This window comes from Pangasianodon hypophthalmus, chromosome 15, assembly GCF_027358585.1.
Source record: "Pangasianodon hypophthalmus isolate fPanHyp1 chromosome 15, fPanHyp1.pri, whole genome shotgun sequence".
Classification (NCBI taxonomy): domain Eukaryota; kingdom Metazoa; phylum Chordata; class Actinopteri; order Siluriformes; family Pangasiidae; genus Pangasianodon; species Pangasianodon hypophthalmus.
In genome coordinates this window covers 10333776-10357500 of record NC_069724.1, presented here as the reverse complement: position 1 = coordinate 10357500, position 23725 = coordinate 10333776, and the positions used below count along the sequence as shown (strand labels likewise).

Here is a 23725-nt window from a genome sequence, read left to right as displayed (position 1 = left end):
TACTTTAGGATGTAGTTTAGTATTTTAGGGTACAATGTAGTACTTTAGGATGTAGTTTAGTATTTTAAGGTACAACGTAGTACTTTAGGGTGTAGTTTAGTATTTTAGGGTACAACGTAGTACTTTAGGGTGTAGTTTAGTATTTTAGGGTACAGCGTAATACTTTAGGATAGGTTTAGTATTTTAGGGTACAATGTAGCACTTTAGGATATAGTTTAGTCTTTTAGGGTATAATGTAGTACTTTAGGGTGTAGTTTAGTATTTTAGGGTACAACGTAGTACTTTAGGGTGTAGTTTAGTATTTTAGGGTACAACGTAGTACTTTAGGGTGTAGTTTAGTATTTTAGGGTACAGCGTAATACTTTAGGATAGGTTTAGTATTTTAGGGTACAACGTAGCACTTTAGGATATAGTTTAGTCTTTTAGGGTATAATGTAGTACTTTAGGGTGTAGTTTAGTATTTTAGGGTACAGCGTAATACTTTAGGATAGGTTTAGTATTTTAGGGTACAACGTAATACTTTAGGGTGTAGTTTAGTATTTTAGGGTACACCGTAATACTTTAGGGTGTAGTTTAGTATTTTAGGGTACAACGTAATACTTTAGGGTGTAGTTTAGTATTTTAGGGTACAACGTAGTACTTTAGGATATAGTTTAGTCTTTTAGGGTATAATGTAGTACTTTAGGATGTAGTTTAGTATTTTAGGGTACAACGTAGTACTTTAGGATAGGTTTAGTATTTTAGGGTACAACGTAGTACTTTAGGATGTAGTTTAGTATTTTAGGTTGTAGTGTAATACTTTAGGATGTAGTTTATTATTTTAGGGTGTAGTGTAGTTTTGTAGAGTGTGGTGAAGTATTCTAGGGTATAGTGTAGTACATTAGAATGTAGTGTAGTGTTTTAGGGTGTAATGTAGAATTTTAGGGTGTAGTGTAGTGTTTTAGGGTGTAGTGTAGTGTTGTAGGGTGTAGTGTAGTGCTTTATTTGTAGTATAGTATTTTAGGATATAGTGTAGTATTTTGTAGTGTGTGTGTGTGTGTGTGTGTGTCCCTCCCCCACTTTGTTTCAGTTCACACTGCTGTAAGAGGATATCGGCTCTATCACACAGAGCTGCTATTATTGTGCAGAAGTAACACTTTTATGCTTTTACCCCTGCCATCACATCTGCCCCTGGGGTGGGTTTGGGGTAGAGGGAGCAACAGGGGGTTAATTGGGGTGGAGGGTCAGAAGAGTCCGTCATATTGAAGACTCCAAAGATTGGCAGGCTGCACTGTGGATCTCAGTTCTGGTTTTTTTTTTTTTTTTTTTTTTTTCTTTTGTGCCTGTAGCTATTAAGTACCTTATTTAATATCTTATTTTTTAATACCTTATTTATCTAAATCACATATTTTATTTCCTACTATATTTTATTCAATGTTTAATTAAATACTTTATTTAATACAGTGATAAAAGTTTTAACAGTAAAACAAGACTCTTGTTGGGTTTCAATGTAAACGTAGTTTTAGAGTTTTGCAGTGGAGCTGTTTAAAGACCGTTAAAGATTTTAAGTGTTTAAGAATCAGCAGTGATCTGCTTTAGCGAGCCTGTAACACTCATACACTCACAGTAGGCAGTCTGGTGTATGTGTGTGTGCGTGTTTGTGTATGTCTTTCCTCTTTGTATTTTCCCTGTTAAGCTGCCAGTCATGACAGTATGGAAACTTCCTGAGTGGCTGCATTTGTAATTTGTATGTGAGTGTATCTGCAGGTAGAGCTAATACAACACACACACACACACACACACACACACACACACATAGGTCTCTAAATCCAGCTGTCGTTTCCTGGTTGACCTCAAGTCAGTTTGAAATGATTTGAAACAAAGCTGTTAGAATTGGGACTAAGGATTAAGACACAGCCCACTGACCACTTTAAACAGAAAGAGAGAGTGAGACAGGGAGAGTGAGACAGGGAGAGGGAGACAGGGAGAGGGAGACTTCAGGTCTGTGTGTAGCCTGTATTCAGAATGGACTTTGCTGCTAACAGTGCAGGACTTTGATGGATGTGGGGGCGGGGTCTGGTGTGGGGGTTGCCTTGGTGACGTGGAGGGGGTGGAGTCGGGGGAGTAGACAGTGCAGTGGGGGATTTTCTAAGTCAGTGTGTGTGAGGGAGCCGTGTGGTCCTGACTTGGATATGGACACAGAAAATACACACTGACCAGGTCAGATTTCTAATTAATCAGAGAATTTGTTCAAGTCCTTTCACTTTGATCTTCTTTGATGTTTGATTTCACTGGATCTTCTTTGATGTTTGATTTCACTGGATTTTCTTTGATGTTTGATTTGACTTTGATTTCATTTAATATTGTTTGACTTGTGTTTTAGCTCTCAGTGCATGAAGCCCATTGAAGGATCTTAGCTGTCTGTAGTGTGTTATAGTAGTGTGTATTGCTTTATAGTAAGTTGTAGTATGCAATAATAGTTGTTAGTGTGATTGTGTAGCATGTTATAGTAGTGCGTAGTGTGATTGTGGAGCACGCTATAGTAGTGTGTAGTGGGATTGTGTAGTGTGCTATAGTAGTGTGTAGTGGGATTATGTAGTGGGATTGTGTAGCATGTTACAGTAGTGTGTAGTGTGATTGTGTAGTGTGCTAAATTAGTGTGTAGTGGGATAGTGTAGTGTGCTATATTAGTGTGCAGTGGGATTGTGTAGTGCGCTATAGTAGTGTGCAGTGGGATTGTGTATTGTGCTATAGTAGTGTGTAGTGTGATTGTGTAGCATGTTATAGTAGTGTGCAGTGTGTTATTGTAGTGTGTCGTGCACTATAGTAGGGTATAATATATAACTGTAATAGTTTGCAGTGTGCCATAGTAGTGTGTAGTACCACTATAGTAGGACGTAGTGTGATATGGTAATGTTCTACAGTAGTGTGTAGATGTAGTATGTTATATGTTGTGTAGTATTTGAGGGTGTAATGTAGTATTTTAGTGGGTATTAGTATTTTAAGATGTAGTGTAGTTTTTAGGATGTGATGTATTGTTTTAGTGTGTACTACAGTATTTTAGGATGTAATGTAGAATTTTAGGGTTTAGTGTAGTATATTAGGATGTAGTGTAGCATTTTAGAAGTAGTATAGTATTTAAATATGTAGTGTTATAGGATGTAGTGTAATATATTAGGATGTAGTGTAGTATTGTTGGGGTAGTTAGTATTCTAGCATATATTGTACCATTTAGCGTGTAGTGTGGTATTTTAGGATGCAACTTACTGTAGCATTCTAGGATATAGTGTAATATTTTAGTATGCAAAGTATTCTTAGGGTATAGCATGGTAATTTAAGATGTAGTATAGTACTTCAGATGTGTGGTGTAGTATTTTAGGATGTGTTGTAGTATTTTAGGATGTACTGTAACATTTTATGGTGTAGAATAATTTTAGGTTGTAGTGTAGTATTTTAGGATGTAGTGTAGAATTTCAGTGTTAGGTACAGTGTTTTAGGGTGTAGTGTAGTATTTTAGGATGTAGTGTAGAATTTCAGTGTTAGGTATAGTGTTTTAGGGTGTAGTGTAGTATTTTAGGATGTAGTGTAGAATTTCAGTGTTAGGTATAGTGTTTTAGGGTGTAGTGTAGTATTTTAGGATGTAGTGTAGAATTTCAGTGTTAGGTACAGTGTTTTAGGGTGTAGTGTGGTATTTTAGGATGTAGTGTAGTATTTCAGTGTTAGGTATAGTGTTTTAGTGTGTATTGTAGTATTTCAGTGTTAGGTATAGTGTTTTAGGGTGTACTGTAGTATTTTAGGATGTAGTGTAGAATTTCAGTGTTAGGTACAGTGTTTTAGGGTGTAGTGTAGTATTTTAGGATGTAGTGTAGTATTTCAGTGTTAGGTACAGTGTTTTAGGATGTAGTGTAGTATTTCAGTGTTAGGTATAGTGTTTTAGTGTGCATTGTAGTATTTCAGTGTTAGGTATAGTGTTTTAGGATGTAGTGTAGTATTTTAGGATGTAGTGTAGAATTTCAGTGTTAGGTACAGTGTTTTAGCGTGTAGTGTAGTATTTTAGGATGTAGTGTAGAATTTCAGTGTTAGGTACAGTGTTTTAGGGTGTAGTATAGTATTTCAGTGTTAGGTACAGTGTTTTAGGGTGTAGTGTAGTATTTTAGGATGTAGTGTAGTATTTCAGTGTTAGGTACAGTGTTTTAGGGTGTAGTATAGTATTTCAGTGTTAGGTACAGTGTTTTAGGGTGTAGTGTAGTATTTTAGGATGTAGTGTAGTATTTCAGTGTTAGGTACAGTGTTTTAGGGTGCAGTATAGTATTTTAGGATGTAGTGTAGAATTTCAGTGTTAGGTATAGTGTTTTAGGGTGTACTGTAGTATTTTAGGATGTAGTGTAGAATTTCAGTGTTAGGTATAGTGTTTTAGGGTGTAGTGTAGTATTTTAGGATGTAGTGTAGAATTTCAGTGTTAGGTACAGTGTTTTAGGGTGTAGTGTAGTATTTTAGGATGTAGTGTAGTATTTCAGTGTTAGGTACAGTGTTTTAGGGTGTAGTATAGTATTTCAGTGTTAGGTACAGTGTTTTAGGGTGTAGTGTAGTATTTTAGGATGTAGTGTAGTATTTCAGTGTTAGGTAAAGTGTTTTAGGGTGTAGTATAGTATTTCAGTGTTAGGTACAGTGTTTTAGGGTGTAGTGTAGTGTTTTAGGATGTAGTGTAGTATTTCAGTGTTAGGTACAGTGTTTTAGGGTGTAGTATAGTATTTCAGTGTTAGGTACAGTGTTTTAGGGTGTAGTATAGTATTTCAGTGTTAGGTACAGTGTTTTAGGGTGTAGTGTAGTGTTTTAGGGTGTAGTGTAGTATTTCAGTGTTAGGTACAGTGTTTTAGGGTGTAGTATAGTATTTCAGTGTTAGGTATAGTGTTTTAGGGTGTAGTATAGTATTTCAGTGTTAGGTATAGTGTTTTAGGGTGTAGTGTAGTATTTCAGTGTTAGGTATAGTGTTTTAGGGTGTAGTGTAGTATTTCAGTGTTAGGTATAGTGTTTTAGGGTGTAGTGTAGTATTTCAGTGTTAGGTATAGTGTTTTAGGGTGTAGTATAGTATTTCAGTGTTAGGTATAGTGTTTTAGGGTGCAGTATACTATTTTAGGATGTATTGTAGTATTTCAGTGTTAGGTATAGTGTTTTAGGGTGTAGTGTAGTATTTCAGTGTTAGGTATAGTGTTTTAGGGTGTAGTGTAGTATTTCAGTGTTAGGTATAGTGTTTTAGGGTGTAGTGTGGTATTTTAGGGTGTAATTTTAAGATGAATTGTAGTATTTTATGATGTACTGCATATATGCAGTGATGAAATTAGTGAATCTGTGTATTAGTGAATTAATACATTAGTAAATCTGTGCATTACTAAATCTTTACGTTAGTGTACAATATGTACATCATGAAACCTATACATTAAGGAATATATAGATTAGGGAATACATACATTAATAAATCTGTACATTAGCGAATCTGTAGATTAGTAAAGACACGTTTTTATAACTTGTACTCTGTGATTCTGAAACACAGTTTACGTAACCATGTTGTTGATTAATAATGGATTAGACCTAATACATTCAGACCTAAACTAAGTAAATCTCCAGGGTGCTAAGGGGGTGGGGCCAGTGAGAATCTGAAGAGTGCAGAGGGGGTGGGGCCAGTAAAATCATCAATCACCAACTCGCAAAATCATCACAACATAAGTTTGCTACAACATTTACAAAGCCAGCTGTGGATTTGAAAATAAACTCCATGGTGCAGATCATTTAATTTAATTCTGCAGCACTTAATGAGTGTCCGGAAGTTCTCTGGAAAAAAAAAATCTTTTGTCTGCTAATATATGTTGTACTTTTAAATTTTCATATGACTCACTCTCGTATATACTGTATATGAAAACCTATTTAGCCACACACACACACACACACACACACACACAGACACACACATCCATTTGTCCTACGGTGACTCCCCCCTCCTCAGCCCTCCTGCGGTGTGTGTGCACGCATATATTTAGTGTATTCAAGCTGACTGTATTGTTATGGTTTCCTATAACTGTGACTTCCCGTGTTTGTGTGTGTGTGTGTGTGTGTGTGTGTGTGTGTGGTTTATCCTTTGCATCACAATGACAGTCAATAACAAGCATGTAATAAAATATATAAATGTTTAAACACACTGCATTAAACTTTGAGAGATCAGTCTTGATTTAAAGTCTTGACTTTAAAGATGTCTAAAGTTTTGGCACACCTGGGGAATCTGATATAATACAGGAGCTGAGTGATTCTGAGCAAACAAATCAATCCAGATAGTGTGTATGTGTGTGTGTGTGTGTGTGTGTGTGTGTGTGTGTATGTGTGTGTGTGTGTGCACGCACATGTTTTTTCTGTGTGTGTGTGTGCATGACTATTGTTGTGTTTATGTTATCAGGAAATCCAGGGAGCACAGTAAGCACCAGTATTATATATATATATGAAGCTGAGCATGTATACAATTGTGTGTGTGACTTTTTCCATTGGCCTGTTTTTGATGGATGTGCCATTTCCCATATGCCACCTGGACATGCCTCTTTCTCTCTCTCGCTCTCTCTCTCTCTCTCTCTTTCTCACACATACACATACTCACACTCACACACACAAATGCAAAGGTTGTCATTATCAGTAACAGCTGCATTGTTTATTACAGTGATATCACACATACATAGCTGCAGCTGTGGGAAACAGCACAATGTATACACTTCCTAATGGATAGATGGATGGATTGAGATTCGGGATAAAAATGGGGATGTATGGATGGATGAATGATGGATGGATGGATGGATAGAAAAATGGATGGATAATTTGTTGGTGTCTATCCATCATTCACTTCATGAGACAGACACACACACACACTGCAGGTGCTGTAGACACTTCTGATAAAGTTTTAAATTCTCTACAGCCTCTGCCCCAGCTGAGAAAACACCAAAAAACTCTCCTCTATCCTCCAGAACACACACACTCACACACACTGATCTGATTTCCACCCTTCCTGCATAAGAACCCTGTAATCTACAGCTCTCTCTCTCTCTCTCTCTCTCTCTCTTTGCGTGTGTGTGTGTGTGTGTGTGTGTGTGTTTAATTATATCTTTTCTCTGTTCTGCTTTTCTTCCATCCCAGTGCAGATCTGACACACACTGACCTGCACACAGATAGGAAAAGGAGTGAAGGAAAAAGTAAGGACATAGCAAAAAGAGAAGTAGGTAGGATAGAGGAAAAGGAGATGAAGAGATAGACAGAGGAGAAAGAGAAGAAGGTCCTGAACTTCAGCACTACACTACACTAACACACACCAACACTACACTAACAAACACCAACACTACACTAACACACACCAACATTACACTAACACACCAACACTACACTAACACACCCCAACATTACACTAACACACACCAACATTACACTAACACACACCAACACTACACTAACACACACCAACATTACACTAACACACACCAACACTACACTAACACACACCAACACTAGACTAACAAACATCAACACTAACACACACCAACATTACACAAACACACACCACCACTACACTAACAAACACCAACACTACACTAACACACACCAACACTACACTAACAAACACCATCACTACACTAACACACACCAACATTACACTAACACACACCAACACTACACTAACAAACACCAACACTACACTAACACACACCAACACTACACTAACAAACATCAACACTAACACACACCAACATTACACAAACACACACCAACACTACACTAACAAACATCAACACTAACACACACCAACATTACACTAACACACACCAACACTACACTAACACACACCAACACTACACTACCAAACATCTACACAAACACACACCAACACTACACTAACACACACCAACACTACACTAAAAAACATCAACACTAACACACATCAACATTACACTAACACACACTAACACTACACTAACAAACACCAACACTACACTAAAAAACACCAACATTATACTCACACCAACACTACACTCACACCAACATTACACTAACAAACATCAACACTACACTCACACCGACATTACACTAACACACACCAACACTACACTAACACACACCAACATTACACTAACACACACCAACACTACACTAACACACACCAACACTAAACTAACAAACACCAACACTACACTAACACACACCAACACTACACTAACAGACACCATCACTACACTAACACACACCAACATTACACAAACACACACCAACACTACACTAACAAACACCAACACTAACACACACCAACATTACACTAACACACACCAACACTACACTAACAAACATCAACACTAACACACACCAACATTACACTAACACACACCAACACTACACTAACACACACCAACACTACACTACCAAACATCTACACAAACACACACCAACACTACACTAACACACACCAACACTACACTAACACACACCAACACTAGACTAACAAACATCAACACTAACACACACCAACATTACACAAACACACACCACCACTACACTAACAAACACCAACACTACACTAACACACACCAACACTACACTAACAAACACCATCACTACACTAACACACACCAACATTACACTAACACACACCAACACTACACTAACAAACACCAACACTACACTAACACACACCAACACTACACTAACAAACATCAACACTAACACACACCAACATTACACAAACACACACCAACACTACACTAACAAACATCAACACTAACACACACCAACATTACACTAACACACACCAACACTACACTAACACACACCAACACTACACTACCAAACATCTACACAAACACACACCAACACTACACTAACACACACAAACACTACACTAAAAAACATCAACACTAACACACATCAACATTACACTAACACACACTAACACTACACTAACAAACACCAACACTACACTAAAAAACACCAACATTATACTCACACCAACACTACACTCACACCAACATTACACTAACAAACATCAACACTACACTCACACCGACATTACACTAACACACACCAACACTACACTAACACACACCAACATTACACTAACACACACCAACACTACACTAACACACACCAACACTAAACTAACAAACACCAACACTACACTAACACACACCAACACTACACTAACAAACACCATCACTACACTAACACACACCAACATTACACAAACACACACCAACACTACACTAACAAACACCAACACTAACACACACCAACATTACACTAACACACACCAACACTACACTAACAAACATCAACACTAACACACACCAACATTACACTAACACACACCAACACTACACTAACACACACCAACACTACACTACCAAACATCTACACAAACACACACCAACACTACACTAACACACACCAACACTACACTAACACACACCAACATTACACTAACACACACCAACACTACACTAACAAACATCAACACTAACACACACCAACATTACACTAACACACACCAACACTACACTAACACACACCAACACTACACTAACAAACATCAACACTAACACACATCAACATTACACTAACACACATTAACACTACACTAACAAACACCAACACTACACTAAAAAACACCAACATTATACTCACACCAGCACTACACTCACACCAACATTACACTAACAAACATCAACACTACACTCACACCGACACTACACCAACACTGCACTAACACACACCAACACTACTCACACCAACACTACACTAACACACACCAACACTACCCTCACACCAACACTACACTAACACACACCAACACTACACTCATAACGACACTACAGTAACAAACACCAACACTACACTAACACACACCAACACTACCCTCACACCAACACTACACTAACACACACCAACACTACACTCATAACGACACTACACTAACAAACACCAACATTACACTCACACCAACACTAACACACTAACAAACACCAACACTACACTAACACACACTAACACTAATACACACCAGCTCAATGCTAAATACACCAACACTGAACTAAGACACTACCACTGCACTAAGACACACCAACGCTGAACTAATACACCCTCTCACACACCAACTCTACACTAATAGAGGGAATAGAGGACGGGGAAGAGGGATAATGAATGATAGATGATGGATGACATGTTTTTGTGGTTCTGATTTAAAGAGATTACAGAGGGTTAGAAGAAACCTGAGACTGTTAATCTTTTTGTGTTTGTGTGTGTGTGTGTGTGTGTGTGTGTTCTGGAGGCAAACATAAACACAGTTATCAGCTGCAGACAGTCCAGTGCTCACTGAAGGAGGGAATTAAATTACACACACACACACACACACACACACACAATGCATGTCTAGATGTCAAGTTTTGAAAGATACAAGTGAGTGAGTGACTGTGTGTGTGTTACAGACTCGATTACGAGTGTGTATTTCTTTTATTGTCTGTATCTATCACTACACTGTGCTGTGTATGAAGTGATCATGGCTGTGCCCTATGTCCTACAGAGGCATGTAGTGTGCATTTAGGAGGAGATGAAAGTTATGGCCGATGGCGTCCTGTCAGCTAGCATTATCAAATATTGTCTAAGGAGCTAAATAGCAATGATGATGTCACTGTGAGTGGTGCACGGTGATGACGTCATGGCGCACGGTTACAGTTCACTGTTACTGGCTGTAGTGTGAATGTGGTCTGTACTGAAATCCCACCTGTGATAAAGGGGTGATGAGTGAAGGGTCCATCAGTCACTGCCTTCAGTCTTTAGTGTTTAACAGGGCCCTTTAATGCAATGTTTGTAACACTTCCATTTGGAAGGATCCTAAAACATTCTTGGCTTCAATCCACCCTACAGTTATTATTCAGCCACATCATGCTCTTTAAATCAAAAGTCGGTGTTGTGTCATTTTCACTTTCACACTCACAAGTGACTCATGAAATCAACTTTCTCTCAAAATGAAGAGACAGTGTTTGTTTAAACCAAAACTAACCTCGCTTTCTCTGTGTGTGTGTTTGTGTAGGAGAGACAGACGGCCATGGTCTCACTCCCTCAGTAGGATGTAGGAGAAAAGGAGGAGAGACAGAAGAAGGAAAGAAAGAGTGAGACAGAGACAGCGAAAAGAACAACAGGATTATTATATCTGTAGGAAAGAAGACAAAGAGGGAGACAGGAATCATAGAAGGTTGTGATTTGGGACACGACCTGGAGTGGCTGGTTCACTCTCCACTTTTTCTGCTGCGCTTACTTGTTTTTTCCCACCTCTCCATCCAGTCCCTGCGCACTCTTTCACTCAGGTTCCCCTATACACACCCCCTCTGACATCACCATGTGTCATGTGATTGTGACATGCCGCTCCATGCTCTGGACGCTCCTCAGTATCGCCGCAGCCTTCAGCGAGCTCATTGCATTCCTTAGCCCTGATTGGCTCGTTGGGTTCCCACGCGTCCCTGACTCTGCCTCTGAGGCATCCACTGAGGCCTACCGCCCCACACTGGGGCTTTTTGGGCGGTGTGTTTTTGTTGGCAGAGTCATGTGTGGCCCTTATGCGCTGACATTCAATGAGATCGCGAGCGGATTCTGGAAAGCGGCAGCCATTTTTCTGGCGACGGGAATCCTGCTGCTCAGCGCTGTGGCCTTCACCTCCATTTTCACCATCTGCTTCCAGAGCATCATGAGGAAGAGCATCTTCAATGTGTGTGGACTACTGCAGGGCATTGCAGGTACACAAACAAACACATGCACACACACACACAAACATGCACACATACATATGCAGTAGCTACAAGAGCAATTTTGTTCACACACTCACCTGCGTACATTCTGTACACTGGGGGATTAAAAGCTCTGTCAACTAGAGGGCAGGTCAGAGCTGTCCATTGGGTTCCACGTCAACTGTTCAGTGATGTTCAGGTTAATAGTAACGTGAACACTGTGGTTCGTATTCAGAGTTGCCCAAAAGTTAAGTCAATATTTATGCATGGAGTCGTCATGGAGTATTCAGAGTCAGGTTATGTAACTGCTTAAGTCAATTTTCTGGATTCGCCATTTATTAAAATCACCTGTATGTAGGTCATGCCTGAGTTTGCCAGATTTTTCTTGAGTAAAAGCAGCTGAAAAAACCCCACAAAAATTAAGGGATAGACATTGTGGACCAAAAAACAAAATACCATTTTTCTTTGCAGTCATATGTAATACAGTGTAACAACAGCAAGAGACAATTTACGAATGAAAAATAAAAAAGACTAATGTGATGATATACTGTTGGCAAGGATTGAAATAAATCTTATAGGAGTCTAGTACATTGCCTATATACTGTATTACTGCATACAGAGTCCTATTCATAATTAATCACATCAACCACTGCAAATTTGGTTTAATTTAACAATAGGGCTTCCACCCTCATTATTTAAAACAGCACTTCATCCTGCACAACCTATTATTTTGTATTTTCTTTTATATTTATATCACACTCTGACTGTTAATAGTGTACACACATTAATGAAGCCACAATATACTAAATCAAGGTCATGAAACCACAATATGTGTGCAAGAAAATGTGTGCAGGATGTAGGCTATTTTATGACCCGTTTTATTCACTGTTCTGAGTTGTCAAATTAATAAAATAATGTGTTTTTGTTAATTTGATGCAGTCTCAGTTAGAAAGATAAGCTGACTGAACACTCATCTGCAACACTTACAGCTCACCTTCAATTCATTCATAATTTTATCCATAAACATATTAGTCTTTGAGATAGCAGTCTCTGATTAAGATGTTATCTTACTTTTTTTGTTTGTTTTGTATCAGTGATGTTTCATGCAGCATTTCAGCTGCTTTTACAAAGTGTCTGCAAATGACAGACAGTCAGACAGACAGACAGACAGACAGGTTTATACATTATACTGTAAGCAGGGTGATGTCACTCCAGACCTTCCTGCTGTTTAAACATTTACCACTGCAATAAAGCGCCAGATGCTAAACTAAACGACACTGCTCCCCCGAGTGTGTGTGTGTGTGCATGTGTCTGTGTGATTCACTAATGATGACCTCATGAGGTCAGAGGTCAAGCCCACAGCTCTTTTTAACTCCATAGCAATTCAAAGTGAGTCAAAATATTTTCACTGTTGTGTCATCTCCATTCGGGATTTTCTCTCTCTCTCTCTCTCTCTCTCTCTCTCTGTGTGTATGTGTGTGTGTGGAGAGCGGGGAGTCACATGAGAAGCTGAGTGTATCTTGGTGTTTGTTCCAGAGTACTGTGATTGGAGAGGGAGGATAAACTGACCTTTCACCTTTAGTCAATTCCATTGAGGTGTACATTGCATTCTGGGTACCATCAACTCTCACATTAGGCTGTGTAGCCCTTTCTAACATGGTGCTTGTGCCTGATCTGGAACATTTCTCCACATTAAACTGCAGTAAAGTACTAATGTGCCCATGAGCCCCACTGGAACAGTTTAAATATGCAGTGTTCTGGTGCAACTCGGTCATGATTTCATCCACTCGCTAAACATAAACATCTAGTTTCCACACAGTTCCAAAAAACAAGAAAATAATAGTAATAATAATAATAATAATAATAATAATAATAGACTTTTATTTTGTTTATGGAATCATAGAATTTTAAATAGAAGCACATTTAGTTATTTATTATTGCTGAGGAACACATACAAAACAACACACATTTTAGAAATAGAAATAAAACAGGTTAACTAAAAATTAATAATAATAAGAGTACATGTGAAAATGAGAATGAGATATTAAACAGATAAAAATTAAGAAAGAAAGTGGGTAATTTGGTTAATGTAATTATTACTGGAGTATCTCTGAGATTTTAGTCTGAATCCATCGTGTCATGTAATTCTTTTCAGTCTACACATACACACAGTACATAGGACTGTACATGCATAGGGAAAGACTGCGCTGTATTTTACCTTCTATAAAGTAAGCAGTAGAAACAATCCCTGGTAGTATAAGTATCCCATCTGCACTGACATGGTGATAAAGACTGCACTATATCCTGTGGGAAAAGGCATTTTTCACACACTCTTTTTCTTCAGTTTATAGACACTCCGGGACGTGCTTACTCTTTTTTGTCTCCTACTGTAATCAAACCTAGTCAGAGTTTAAAATACAGAACAATTAAATATAGATAAAATTCAAAAGGATATGTCGTCATCATCATGATAGCAAAGGTACAGTCTACTGCTGCATTTGACTTACCTTGGAAGTGGACAGTCAGCACAAAGCATTATGTCATTTTTTTACCTCCGTGCATTCAAGCTACAAAGTGGGAAAAAATATGGACGCCCCCAACGTTAGACGTTTCTTAGCAGCTAACCGTGATGAGTGGTGTATATTTTCCTTCTCAAAACAGCGAATTGTATAGTTAGTCAACCTTATAGATTTAACAAATAAATATGCCTGTATGTGGATTAATCTAAAGAAAATACTTGTATATACAGTATAAAATTTGAAGGTATGAAGTGCTACTTTGTCTACTGTTCATGCTGTGAGCAGCCATGTTGATTGGACATCACTTGCTGAACTCAGGGTTGAGGAGACCATTCCAATCTTACGAGGAATTCTGACTTGAGGGGGGATTTTTTTTTGGTTACAAGTTACAAGTTTTAGTGGAATATTATGGTCATGTGACCTAGTAATGATCAAGCAAAACTTGCGTGGCCATTGTACCCAACATCTAGCACTTATAGTAATAAAGGTCAAAACAATCAGTGTGTATTAAATGAGGTGAATGTATGCGTGGAATTTTTAATGACAGTGTATTCATCATCTCCGTGATTTATACAGAGATGCTTATCCCATGTGAATCAATCAGAATTACTACAAACACTCTCCAGCAACATTACTTAACAGTGTGCAGGAAATGTTATCCTTTCCAAATAGTCTGAACGTTATAAGGTCAGTGGAATAACAAAAGGAGAAGGTTTTAAGTTGTGTTTTGATGTTCACGGACCACTGGGAGGAAAAAACGTTGCTAAATGCAAATCATAAAACTTAATAAAATGGAAAAGTATGGAAAAATATGACAATAAAGCAAATTATAGTTTAAAAAAGTGAAAAATAATAAATAAATAAATACATAAGGAATGCTCCCCATAGCTGTTGTTATAGCCAATAAAAAATTTGGCCATGTGATGGTGTGCATCCAATCAAATTCTGTCAATTTTGTGCTAATTCATCTGGAAACAATTGGTGCTAACGTGGATTAAACAGAGTAAAATTCCCTCTTCCTATAAAAGGCTGGAAAAAACTATGCAAGGTAAACAATAAATGACCCGAATTACATAAAATAAGGCTTTACATGCGCAGAGGACAAGCATGGTTTATGCAGACCACAGTGTGTTTTGTGTGGTGAGTTTATTGGCAGTGGAAAGCATGAAACCATCGAAATTCAAAATGCGTTTAGAAACAAAACACTCAAGCCATAAAGACAAGGCTGTGGAGTTTTTCGAAAGAAAGCAACAAGATCTGGACACAGCTCAAAAATGATCAAAAACGTGTGCACTTTTCAGGGCAAGCATCGTACAAACTCGCATTGCAAAATGCAACAAGGCCCACGCAATTGCAGAGGATCTTGTTTCACCCGCTGCAGTCGACATGCCCAGAGAGCTCCTCGGCGAATGCACTCCAACTAAACGAATCAACAGATCTATTTGATTGTGCCATCCTGATTTTGAGACTCTTATCAAACTGAAATCACACCCTCAGGTTTCCCATTGATTTGCACAGGCTATGATTTCAGCTCTGTTCTTGTTATCTGCAGTTAAATCTCCTTGTTCTGTTTATGCATTTAATAGTCGTGCATTTTTCATATTGAGTGTACAATTTGTAATTCAATATCTGGGTCAGTCTTTGCTTTATTTGTTAGACTAGGTAAATTGCACTTACTCAGGAGTATGTGTATGCATTTATATAGTGAGTGATTACTTTTTCACTTTATTAAACATATGCATGTCATTTAATAAACTGATACGTTCCATTGTAAGTATTTATGAAGTACAACCTTAACAACTCAATATGTATTGTTAATATGTTGATTTATTTCCTATTATCTCAAGTAGTAAATGATTATTATCCAACTTAATTATTATCAATATTAATATTAGTATAGTATTAATAACAGTACTGGTATTGTAAACAGTAAACAGTATTAATATAGTAATAGGAACATTATTATGCAAAATTAATATGCATTTTTTGGATTACTTCCATATGATAAATAACTCTATTGTAGAGTTGGGTCATAAAATGTGGGTCATCAGTTGAGAACCACTGTTGCAGAGTGTTCCAGAGTGTTCCAGAGTCTTAAAAGGCCTGAATTTAGATACAGAGAGCAGATAAGTGTCAGAAGATCAGAGTGTGTGAGCAGCTGAGGGGAAATGAACAGAGAGCTGGTAAAGGTGTTTAGGTGTGATCGTGATGTTCTCTTGGGGTCTGGTGTCGGTGAGAACCTTAACAGCACTACAGTGATCAAGACTTGTGACTTGTGGACAAGTGTCTCAGCTGCAGTGTGTAAAAGTGAGCGACAGTTTTTTTTAGGTGAAAGTGTGTTTAATGTGTTTAATATGAAAATTAAGAAGGTAAAGTGATTTCTGAAAAGGTCGGTGTGAAGTGTTTTATTTCCTTTAGTGTAGGTGGGGATACAATCATTGTGTGTGTGTGTAAGAGGTTAGAGATTTTCCTCCTAGAGTCTGGGCCACTGCCCTGATGTGATTGGCCAGCGATCTCTTAATGATGTCATCGTGCTGCTCTTCATTAAGTTGATGGAAAAAGAAAAACAGTTCAATCATTTGTGTCATTTGTAGGACAGTCCCATGATGCTTTTCATCTCAGTGACCCTACAGGAAGAGATACCCCAGTGGTGACATCATCCTGCACACACACACACACACACACCAATAATCACACACACACAGATAATCACACAGATATTCACACACAGATAATCACAGAGACACACAGTTAATCACACAAAGATAATCACCCACACACAGATAATCACACACACATAGAGACACACACACAAAGTTGTACAGAAGAATTTTCTTTTATAGTCATTCATCTACAGTGCAACTCCTAAACGTATGCTGAGCCATGATTGGTTGGTCTGCCGATGTTCTGAGCCCCAAATGACCATTTGGGCTGCAAGCTGATCTGATTGGCCATTCAGGGTGGTGCTATAAGCTGTGATTGACAGCTTTAGGCAGCTATGTGATGTGCAGAGCACTTCAGGCTCATAGTGATGATGATGATGATGATCGTGATGATGATGATGATGATGATCAGTGTGTCATCATTAAAATCTCACTTTTCTTACTCTTAAAGAATTATGACTCATCCTGTCTCTGTACACAGCAGTAATATAGTGCAGCTGTGTGTGTGTGTGTGTGTGTGTGTGAATTGAAACCATGCCTCCGATCAGTCAGCAGTGGTTGGGCGACATGTGGAAAGAATTTATGACCCAGTTTTCATTTCCTCATCTAAAACAGAGATAGAGACAGAGAACGAGACAGGGAGAGTGAGAGTAAGAGAGAGAGAGGGACAGAGAGACAGGGAGAGAGTGAGACAGTCTGTTTTTCATCTGCTGAAGTCTCGATTGGAGTGACAGAGAGTAGGTGGAGAAACACACAATTCCCCATTTGCAAATGGTTTTCTCTCTCTCTCTCTCTCTCTCTCTCTCAATCTCTCTCTGAATGTTCCTGATCCTTGGTCAGTTCCTGTGTACAGTGGTGTTAATTCTCTCTCTCTCTCTCTCTTTCTCTGTGTGTGTGCAGGTCTGTTCCTGATCCTGGGTCAGCTGTTGTACGCAGCAGGGTGGGGCAGTGAGAAGGTGAAGCAGTACTGTGGTGTGAACTCGTCAGCGTATAACCCGGCGCTGTGCTCAGTGGGCTGGGCTTTTTACACAGCGCTGCTCGGCACCGTGCTCAGCTTCATCAGCGCCGTGTTCAGCGCACAAGCCGAGATCGCCACGTCCAGCGACAAAGTCCAGGAGGAGATCCAACAGGGCAAAAACCTCATCTGCCTCCTCTGAGAGAGAACCACAGGAGAAACAGAGGCCCTGATGTCAGTCACATTAATGCCAGCGTGACAGCAATCTAATGACAAGAGAACAAAACCACTTTTATTTTATCTCACCACTAAAACTCTGCTCTTTATTGTGTTCTGATGTGGGAAAAAATCCTCCTTCTTCATTTTTCTCTCTGTGTTCTTTGACTTTACTCATTCATTTGTTTTGTTGTTTTTGGTTTGTTGCCTAGATTTGTTTTCTACTCACTGAAATGAAGAATGAAATTGTAAATAAGTGTGTATATACTGTACATAATGATGATGATGATGATGAGGAAACATCTCAGTGATGAAGGTGCTGAAACCACTAAACCACTGTCAATTCCTGTTATGGGTCGAAGTTCTGCACATGTTTAACCAGGAAGCAGGAAGTTTACTCCCACTGTTCCTGGATCAGTTCCTGGTTGTAAAACCCAAGTAGACCTGCGCAGGTGAAACTGACTCTGGATCAGTGGACTAAAGGAGCCATGACCTTTGTTAAGAATCTTCTGTGTTCCTCCTTTACTTCTTCCTTCTTTTTCCGCTCAACCCTTTACTATTTCCTCTTATTATTCTTACTTTTTCCTTCCTCTCTCTCTCTGTTTTCTTCATATCTTCCTATATCTTTCCTTTTCCTTCTTTACTTCCTCCCAGTCTCAGGACAAGAACCAAGAGGAAGAGAGATTATTGTACAACAGGAAAAGCCCTAAAGTCATTTGTTCTTATACATCCATAGAGTGTGTGTGTATATGTGTGTGTGTGTGTGTGTGTGTGAGAGAGAGAGAGAGAGAGAGAGAGAATAATCACCAGCCACATAATCACTGCTCTCTGCCAAATAAATAAACCTGACTGAACTTTGCTGGTTCTCTCCGCCTGTTTTTCCCTTCAGACTTCCAGTAAAACCCAAAGACGTATGTGTGTGTCTGTGTGTGTGTGTGTGTGTCCTCATAGATCTTGAGCCAAAGCCTGATCACCACTCTGCATGACATCACCTTCTCTAATCCCCACGTGAGTGTGTGTATATGTGTGTGTGTGACTCACATCCTGTGTCAATCAGTGTGAACAGAGACTCATAGCAACAGAACAATGACAGAAACACACGGCACAAAGGAGAAAAACAGATCCTGCTGAGAGAGAGACAGATACAGAGAGTCAGAGAGAGAGACAGGAGAGACAGAAAGACAAGGAAAAAGTGAGAGAAGAAAGAGAAAGAAAGATTGTTTCCAGATTTTACAGTTTTATTTTTATTCCCCGCACTGTATGCATGTGCATGAGAGGGAAAGGCAGAGAGACAGAGAAAGAGTGAGACAGACAGAATGAGAGGGAGTACTAACTAAATTAAATCAACCTGTCTCTGTTTCTGATTCACACACACTATAAACCCGCCAATTTAACAGTCATTCAACCAATCACAGCTCAGCACAACACCTGAGCAACCAATCACAGCTCAGTTCAACACCCAAGTAGCCAATCACAGCTCAGTACAACACCTGAGCAACCAATCACAGCTCAGTACAACACCCAAGTAGCCAATCACAGCTCAGTACAACACCTGAGCAACCAATCACAGCTCAGTACAACACCCAAGTAACCAATCACAGCTCAGTACAACACCTGAGCAACCAATCACAGCTCAGTACAACACCCAAGTAGCCAATCACAGCTCAGTACAACACCTGAGCAACCAATCACAGCTCAGTACAACACCTGAGCAACCAATCACAGCTCAGTACAACACCCAAGTAGCCAATCACAGCTCAGTACAACACCTGAGCAACCAATCACAGCTCAGTTCAACACCCAAGTAGCCAATCACAGCTCAGTACAACACCTGAGCAACCAATCACAGCTCAGTACAACACCTGAGCAACCAATCACAGCTCAGTACAACACCCAAGTAACCAATCACAGCTCAGTACAACACCTGAGCAACCAATCACAGCTCAGTTCAACACCCAAGTAGCCAATCACAGCTCAGTACAACACCTGAGCAACCAATCACAGCTCAGTACAACACCTGAGCAACCAATCACAGCTCAGTACAACACCCAAGTAGCCAATCACAGCTCAGTACAACACCTGAGCAACCAATCACAGCTCAGTACAACACCCAAGTAACCAATCACAGCTCAGTACAACACCTGAGCAACCAATTACAGCAAAGTACAACACCTGAGTAATCAATCACAGCTCAGTGCAATGCCCGAGTAACCATTACCAGCTCAGTACGACACCTGAGTAATCAATAAAAGCTCAGTACAACAGTAACCAATCATCTGTGTGTGTGTGTGTGTATTTTCCGTTACCAAATTTGTGTAAATATAAAAAAATAGATCAAAGGGTTCAGCATGGCTGCTGTTGCAGTTTACTGTGGGAACGCTGAGTGTGTGTATTTTAGCCACAAGCAGCAGGTTTTCATTGCACCATGCCGGCACACATGCACATGCACACACACACACACACACACACACCGGCTCACTGCAGGATGTTCATGCGCAGTGTGTTTGAGTAAATAAATGAATCTGGTTTTGATTAGAGGGAGGACAGTGTGGGACACACACACGCACACACACACACACACACAAGGTAAACACTGCTTGTGTGGTAACACTCTGTGGGTTTGTTTGCCTGTGTGTGTTTTAAACATGAAACAGGCAGAAGATAGAGAAGAGAAGAAAAGAGAAGAGAAGAGAAGAGAAGAAAAGAGAAGAAAAGCATGCTGCCAGATTTGTTGGTTTTCCACCCAGTTGAGTTGTGTTTATTTGTGGGGAAATTGGGATTGGATAGTGGATAGCATGGTCTCCTCACAGATCTAGGGTCCCTGGTTCCAAGCTCAGTTTACTGTCACGCTGGCGTTTCACATGTTCTCCCTGTGTCCATGTGGGTTTCCTCGGGGTTCTCCAGTTTCATCCCACTTTCCAAAAACATGCAGGTAGGTGGACTGGCAATGTGAAATTACCCCGGATGTAAATGAGCGTATGTGAGCATGGTGCCCAGCGATCACATCCAGGGTATATTTACGCCTCACACCCAGTGCTCCTAGGATAGGCTCCAGATCCAAAGATTACTGAATTTTGATTGAGTGAGTCCACTATACATACATAGTGCGTTCAATGCAGAGCACAAATTCCGAGTATGGGTCACCATACTTGGCTACACGTCACTTCACTTCACTTCAAATATATATATACAGGTTTGATGCTCATAAGAGCATGCCAGCCCATGATCATCCAGTATTTCATAAACTGTTAGGTGAAACACACCAAGACACCAAGTTTAAGGACAAAAATATATTCATGTGTGTGGACTACAAATAAGATGGAACTACTACTTAAGGCTGCACTTAAAAACAAAATGTCTGCCCAGGTCTCTACAACACACTTATCCAGCCTGAAACACAGAGTTGTCTCCACTCTCTGGACTTTTGGTTCGACTTCCCTTGTGTTCCCACTATCGCTCATGTCACTTGTAGTTTGTGTCTTTCGGGTGTTTAACGAGTGCTTCTGTTGTCAATTGTGGGTGTGTACTGTCCATCCAGTGTTTTTTGCAGTTCTGATGAAAAAAGGTGAATGCTAGGCTTGATTAGCAGTGCAAGCTAACTGCACTAGCTATGTACACTCACCAGAGGCACCAACAATCTCTTTCCTTCTAAGCATTACATTTCTCTTTAATGAGTAACCAATATAATGTTGTATATGACAGTTTCCTCCAACTGTGCAGAAAAATGCAGATAGGTGGATTAGGCAGTGCTTTTGGGCAGTGGTGGCTGAACAGTTAAGGCTCTGGGTTACTGATCAGAAGGTCGGGGTTCAAGCTCCAGCACTGTCAAGCTGCTGCTGTTGGACCCTTGAGCAAGGCCCTTAACCCTCTCTGCTCCAGGGGTGTTGCATCATGGCTGACCCTGTGCTCTGACCCCAGCTTCCTAGCAAGCTAGGATATGCAAAAAACTGCATTTCATTGGCTCTGTACACGTACTCTGCACAATGACAATAAAGTTGAATCTTAAGCTTTAGCTACTCTAAATTGCCCCAGTGGTGAATGGATTTGTGAATGTGTGTGAATGGTGCCCTGTGATGGACTGGTGTTCCATCTTAGGTGAATTCTTCCTCTGTGTGTCCAGTGCTATTAGGACTGGCTCCAGATCCATCACGTCTCTGACCAGCATGAAGCAGTTACTGAAGATGATGATTTTTTTCATTTTTGCATGACAAACAGTAAATGAGAACTCACTGCAAGCAGGAACTAAAGTAGTGAGGGGAGAACTAAAGATTTGTCATACCAGACACGCCATTTGATTGGTCCAAGGAATAATTTGAGCCGATCATTTGGATTCAATGGCACATTACTGAGTCATACTTAACTTAAATAGAGTTGAGAAAATCTCACTGAGCTGTCGCTTTCATACTTGCAGCTGTCATTGAAATTGCAGCTGCGTGTCACATTTGTCCATGAACGTAGGGTCCAGGAGCAGAATCAGGTCTGACACTACCCCCTGGACTTTTGGTTCTGCATTGAGGGATACCTGAAAGCACTTCAACCTGAGTTTTAATATTTATTAACCTTGGAAAAAACTATAGAGAAAAAACTAGCAAGGATAGAGGTCGCTCAGTGGTTAAAATGCTGGACTCCTGATCGGAAGGCTGTGAGTTCAAATCCCAGCACTGTCACACTGCCACTGCTGGGCCCTGGAGCAAAACCCTCAGTTGTATAAATGAGATAAATGTAAGTCACTCTGGATAAGGGTGTCCGCCAAATACTGAAAATGATATGATAAATGAAAGCCATGTTTTCAGAAATATCTGTACACATGTGGTGGGAGCGTCCGTGCAGTGTGGGATGAGTGACCATTCAGTACAACTTCTCATGCAGGTTCTTCTTCACAGCATGACCATTCAGCATTTTTCTTCACTGAGGTTGTTCAGTCCTTCATCATCTCAACACTTCACTCCTGCAGCTCTCTCCATGTTAATCTTTTTGCATGTAACCTCGAGTCCTTTCAGCTGATCTGAAATGCAGCTTTCGACTTTTCTTCATCCACAACACTACCACGTTTCCTCCACCGGCTTCAAATCACAAATGCAGAAATGGGCAAAACAAAACTGCTTAAAATGTGACAAAACATTGAACTGAAAATCACTGAACTGTAAACACATGCATAGGCTTCATACCATGTGGACACAGACTTTTGTTTTATTCTTTATGGCTTGTTATTTTGCAGGATTTTAAATGGTCTGTTTAGACAGAAATCCTGAGCCGAACATTGCTATAATTTATTAATGTATGATATGAAAGACAGTTTTAATATTTTATTACCAATGAAATATTGACTGTCTTACATTGTGCTAAGTGGATTTATCACCTCATCATTATCACCTCATAATTATCACCTCATAATCATCACCTCATAATTATCACCTCGTAATCCAGGGACAAAGTTTTACATGGAATAATGAGCCTCGTAAATAATTTCAGCCGTTTATTCAGGCTCATTCAAGGTTCAAAGTTCTTTATTTGTCACATACATATTATATACATGTGATGTATTTACAGTACTGTGCAAAAGTCTTAGGCACCCTATTTTTTTTTAGTAGAAACTTT

At 39.5% G+C, this 23725-nt stretch overlaps 1 protein-coding gene across 4 annotated transcripts in view; it reads left to right on the top strand.

Moving 5' to 3' along the window:
• lhfpl2a (LHFPL tetraspan subfamily member 2a) overlaps positions 1-19041 on the top strand; it is a 28052-nt gene extending 9011 nt beyond the window's left edge. Inside the window, exons 1-4 of one of the 4 annotated variants that reach the window (XM_034311001.2) lie at positions 2166-2199; positions 7150-7205; positions 11084-11783; positions 17857-19041. In XM_034311001.2, coding sequence (XP_034166892.2) covers positions 11390-11783; positions 17857-18113 — 651 coding nt within the window. In that variant the 5' untranslated portion in view covers positions 2166-2199; positions 7150-7205; positions 11084-11389 and the 3' untranslated portion in view covers positions 18114-19041. Of the gene's footprint in view, positions 1-2117; positions 2200-7149; positions 7286-11083; positions 11784-17856 lie in introns of those variants that run through there. The other 3 variants (XM_026941247.3, XM_053240432.1, XM_034311002.2) reach the window with 3 other exon arrangements.
• The last annotated feature ends 4684 nt before the right edge of the window (positions 19042-23725 follow it).